This window comes from Merops nubicus, unplaced genomic scaffold (assembly GCF_000691845.1).
Source record: "Merops nubicus isolate BGI_N331 unplaced genomic scaffold, ASM69184v1 scaffold15754, whole genome shotgun sequence".
NCBI lineage: Eukaryota > Metazoa > Chordata > Aves > Coraciiformes > Meropidae > Merops > Merops nubicus.
In genome coordinates this window covers 3,336-8,697 of record NW_008602412.1, presented here as the reverse complement: position 1 = coordinate 8,697, position 5,362 = coordinate 3,336, and the positions used below count along the sequence as shown (strand labels likewise).

Genomic DNA, 5,362 nt, shown 5'->3' with positions numbered 1-5,362 from the left:
ACATTGCCAAGGATGAGGCATCCACAGCTTCTCTGGGCAACCTGTTCCAGTGTCCCACCACCCTCAGAGTGAAGAATTTCTTCCTTACATCTAATCTCAATCTCCCCTCTTTCAGTTTAAAACCCTAACCCTGTGTCCTATCACCACACTCCCTGATAAAGGTCCCTCTCCAGCCTTCCTGTAGCCCCCTTTAAGGCAACCAGAAGGTCTCCCTGGAGCCATCTCCAGGCTGCACAACCCCAACTCTCCCAGCCTGCCCTCACAGGGCAAGTGTTCCTGCCCCTCATCACCTCCATGGCCTCCTCTGGGTTAGCTGTGTACACTGCAACAGCCCAGAGAGTGGCCAACCCTTGCCCACAGCAGGCTCCTCTGCAGGCAGGCAGTGGCTCCCACTGGGCTAGCAGCAGGACAGCCAGCAGTGACATCCTGAAGCCATCTCCATACCAGGTGGTGCCCAGGAACCTCCCAGAGGGGTGCCACATCACACGTGCCACTCTCATGCTGTGTCCTTCAATATCTGCCACGGGTTCATCACTGAAAAACAGAAACCAAAGCCACAGGGCAGTGGTCAGAGGGGGGGTCTGGCCAGGCCCTCACAAATGTTAATGGTCACAGCAAGGCAGCTGCTGATTAAACACAGGCCAGGCAGGGATATCAGGATTTTAACTAATGACTCCAAATTCTGCCTTTGGTTCACACAGCTGAAGCTCCAAGTGAAACCCCCTTATCCACACTCATGTTGGTTATAAAGTTCCCCTGGGATAACTATTTCCTAAAAATTAACAACACTTTTGTTAGTCATAGAATCATTAAGGTTGAACAAGTTCATCAAGTCCAACTATCAACCCAACACTCCCATCACCACTAAACCATGTCCCCAGGTGTCACACCTACAGTTTTTTGAACTCCTTCAGGGCTGGGGACTCCAGCACCTCCCTGGGCAGCCTGGGCCAATGCTGAACCACTTGTGCAGGAAAAATTCTTCCCAATACCCAGCTGAAACCTCCCCTGGTGCAACTTCAGCCCACTTCCTTTTGTTCCTTGTTTGTTCATTGGGAGATGAGACCAACCCCCACCTCACTCCAGCCTCCTCTCAGGGAGTTGTAGAGAGCCAGAAGGTCTCCCCTCAGCCTCCTCTCTCCAGACTGAACCCCCCCCAGGTCCCTCAGCTGCTCCTCACAAGCCATGTTCCCCAGACCCCTCCCCAGCTTCGTTGCCCTTCCCTGGACCTGCTCCAGCCCCTCAAGGTCTTTCTTATACCACAGCACCAAGAGAACAGCACTTAGAAAGTAGCAACAGCAGAAACATAAAGACTCTCTGAGCTGCACAAAGTTTTGCTGTGACTACCCAGGACATGTCCTGAGCTACAGCAAATCCAGCTGTTCTGAGGAACTGCAGGGCAGGCAGGAGAGGATATTTTTCCTCCCAGGTCAGTAGCCTTCAGCAGACAACCTGAACAGCATTTAGTTCTTTCCAACAGACCACCTCAAGAGCTGTGGTCATGTGAGTCTTATAAACAACCTGTCCCCTTGCACCACTTCTGCAGTTGGGAGGGTGACTTCCAGCTCAGGATAAACCAGGGAGGCTGTGGGAGATGCCTGCCTCCTCCCAGGCTAGCACTGGGGCTCCCAGTCTCCACCCTTCTGCTCCTCACAGGCCTCAGATCCATGCTGCACATCTTCCAGAACTACACTGTGCAATGACAGGGCCACTTGGTTTCGTTACAGGCTGAAGGTTTTGTGCTTGCTCACATGTTTGGTGAGTCCCTCTCTGAATGCTGGTGCTTCCCAGGAACTCAACAATTCATCTCCAAGAGGGGAAATCTTCACCTCAATGAAAAGTTAGGATCAAACAATCCCCAAACCTTCTAGCCATCCCCCAGAACACTTTATCAATGCCCAGCAGCAACTGTGGCTTGACTCCTTCCAGACCCTTCCCCTCCACTCCCCTCATGAGAGGGATCTGCTGAGGAAGGTGGCACAGACTGAGGCCAGGAGCTGCACTGGTGGAACTACAAAACCAGGTTATATTTCCAGGGGGGTGGTAAATGGCCAATGTTTAGGAACACAAAATAAACCTCAAACACCACACGTGCAGCTATGCCTGTCTGGTATCCCTCTGACCTTTCCAGGCTCCAGAGCTTGACTGAGCCATCAGCAGCACAGGAGGCCAGGTTAACATCCTTCTTGTCCAGAGAGACCGTGGCCTTGGGGTGGAAGACGATGGCTCCTACGTTGGTGTTGTGTCCTTAAGAGAAAGGAAAATCAAAACCCATCATCTGTCAGGTGTTCTTGGCCAGTCCTTCCAAAAAGCAGCATTTCTTTGGTACTAGTTAGTACCAGTGAAGACTTTTGCTGTGTCCTCCCACGTTGGGTGACGTTGAGTTGGCACATCTGTCCTGCAAACAGCTCAACTGCACTTCCAACAGCACCTGCTTCAGGGTATGGAATGCCAAGGTCTGTAACCCTCAAAATGGGATGAAAATCCAACATATGGACCAAGAGATTTGTCCTGGCATTTGTGTTTAGTCAAAGTTGTGAGCACTGTTCAAAGAACCTCACTGCTACATGTGACGTGGCCCAAACTGCTGGTGTTTGGCACATAACTCAAACCAGGTTGTTTTGAGAAATGAGAGAAAGGGCAAAGAGAAATGGCAAATTTGGGTCTCAGCTCTAAGAGGAAGACCAGGACTTCCTCTTCATTGTCTGAGACGTGCCCATGCTCCACTAGCCTGAGCACTGCCCTCATTAGAACAGAGTCTGCCCACAGACCACAGGGCTTTGAGTCACAGAACAATTCAGATATGGAGCTCAACCCAGAGAGGAACAACAGACCAAAGAGTCTCAGGGAAAGTCTCTCTCTACCTCGTAAGGTGTGAACAAGGTTGCAGTCAGGCACAGACCAGAGCTTGCACAATCCACTCCTGGGGAAGACAAGGAATAAATGTCAGTGCAGATGAAACACAAAGCTGCAGAATCACCCTGGGGCATGCTGCAATGGCCAAAATACCCAAACACTGTGGTCAAACAGCTGTAAGAACCTGAGGCCATTTCCTCTTGTCCAGTCACTTGGGAGCAGAGACCAGCCCCTCCCTGGCTCCAGGCTCCTGTCAGGAGCTGTGCAGAGCCAGAAGGTCTCCCCTGAGCCTCCTTTGCTCCAGGCTCAGCACCCCCAGCTCCCTCAGCTGCTCCTCCCCACACTTGGGCTCTAGACCCTTCCCCAGCAGCTTTGTTGCCCTTCTCTGGCCACACTCCAGCCCCTCAATGTTCTTGAAGTGAGGGGCCCAAAACTGACCCCAGTATTTGAGGCGTGGCTTCCCCAGTGCCCAGTACAGTGGGACAATCTCTTCATAGGAAGCGAAGAGAGTTCAGAGTAGGAAGAAGCATTTCTGAACTCTCATGATTCACATCCCCCTCACTCCTGCTCTGCTCCCCAGCCCCTACAGCAAGTGCAGAAGAGAACTGACCAGCAGGCTGTAGCCAGGAGCTTGGAGTTGGGGCTGAAGTGGCAGTAGGAGAGCGGGCGATCGTCTCCAATCTGGCTGCAGAAGTTATTCAAGGACTGTAACCAAACAATAAACAATTACAAACAGTCTAAAGAAAGCCCTGGGCAAAGACTGAAGTGAAGGAGGTGAATGTGCACAGGAGGAGGCAGAGGCCTTTGGGAAGTCACTCCCCAAGGGAGGAGCTGCACGTGAGCCACTCCAGCTGCACACAGGAGAGTGAAGCTACCACAGCCCTGGGGCACAGCTGAGCTCCTGGCCACCAGTAACCCCACAGGCCTGCTCTGCTACTATGGTTTGGATCAAGAACTTACTGTCATTTTAGCCTCTTTTCTACAAGTCATCCAATGAACACAACCACAGACGAGGGCAGGCAGGCCAGTGGGCTGAGGGGAGAAGCAAATCCTCCAGCAGCTAATGCCTCTGGGTGTAAACAGGATTAGGGAGGCAGCGTGCTGTGTGCTTGAGCCTCTCTGTTCAGTTAAGCTTGGAATTTGATTTAACATGCTGGAAAAGGGTGTCAGAGTCATCTAAGACATGTTTCACATGACTGTGTTGGTTATTTCCCTTGGTTTTATGCACTAGTGACCACTGCACAGGAAGAGGGAAGCAAGTGGTCTCTTCCTGGCCAGCTAAACCTGTGACAAAGCCAGGAATAAATTCCATCATAGAATGCTCTGGGTTGGAAGGGACACTTAAAGGTCATCTAGTTCTTTCTAAATGCCTTTAGCTTCACAGACAGTGCAAGGATGTCTCTCTACCCCATTTAGAGATGGACAGCTGAAGTCTACCTCTAGATCCCCAGAGGAAGTTAGGACATGCTTTACACTGAGAAGAACCAGAGCTTCCCAACAGGTGACACTGCAGAACACTCCCTGCAGCTGGACAGCATCTCAGGACAGCTGAGCTCATTCTGAACTCTTTGCAGGACCAGCAAAAAGTTGTAAGAAGAGCAGCTGAGCAGCTGCCACACCTACTCTCAGGGATTTGTGTAGCTCCTGCCTCTGTGAGGTCCTGGTTGCCTCTGGAATCTCTTTGAAGAGCCGAGCCTCTTCCAGGCGCTTCACTGCCCTGTGGAGAGCAAAGGTGGAGCAACAAGCCTCCCTCATTTCCCTGCCCTGCTGCTGGAAGCAGGAATTCCCCTTCTTCCCCTCCCAAAACTGAGCTAATGCTGGAGTGGGTCACTGAGCACTCCAGCTCTAAGCTCACTGGATTTGTCTCCCCTCCCTTTGGTCCCAGACTTCCTGCACTGCCCGCAGGGGGATGGGCAGCTGGGTTGTCCCCAAGGCCACACTCCCTCCTCCACTCCCAGGGGCTCTCACCTGGGCAGGGAGTAGTTGGCCAGCCACACCCTTGCTGTTTTCAGGCTGCGTGGTCCTTCGTGGTACCAGGTTTGCTGATACTGGAAGAAAAAGAACAAAACTAAAGATAAAAGCTAATGTGATACTGCCCCTCCATTTGCTTCCCTCAGATGAACTCCTCATAGTGCCAAAGTGCCACCACAGCATCTGCTCTTAAATCTTGCTGTGTGAGGCCTCTTTTAAAGGGCATTTGGCCTAACTAGATCCCTAAAAAAAGGGACTGAGACAGTCAAACTCTCTGCTCAGTAGATGAGATCCTGATCTGCTGCCATTTCACTCAAGGACGTGCCAATTGAGCCCTAACTTGTTTTTAATGACTGAGAGGTTCCTCCCTCCCTACACATCACCCAGTAAAACAAGAAAGCCCAGAGCTGCAGAAATTGCCTTTACTTCTCACAGCAAACCCCCAATATAATAATAAAAAAACTGAACCCTTTCCAAAAAGAGACAGGAGAAGCAGAAAAGATGATGCAAAAAGCAGAAACAGATGCAGTAGCAG

The 5,362-nt window shown here is 51.3% G+C and overlaps 1 protein-coding gene across 1 annotated transcript in view; it reads right to left on the bottom strand.

The window, feature by feature from the left end:
- PRPF4 (pre-mRNA processing factor 4) overlaps positions 1-5,362 on the bottom strand; it is a 9,608-nt gene that overhangs the window by 1,252 nt on the left and 2,994 nt on the right. Inside the window, exons 5-10 of the mRNA XM_008938358.1 lie at positions 4,825-4,904; positions 4,480-4,573; positions 3,467-3,561; positions 2,865-2,923; positions 2,124-2,247; positions 445-534 (exon numbers count right to left, since the gene is read on the bottom strand). Of these exons, the coding sequence (XP_008936606.1) occupies positions 445-534; positions 2,124-2,247; positions 2,865-2,923; positions 3,467-3,561; positions 4,480-4,573; positions 4,825-4,904 (542 nt within the window). The remainder of the gene's footprint in view (positions 1-444; positions 535-2,123; positions 2,248-2,864; positions 2,924-3,466; positions 3,562-4,479; positions 4,574-4,824; positions 4,905-5,362) is intronic.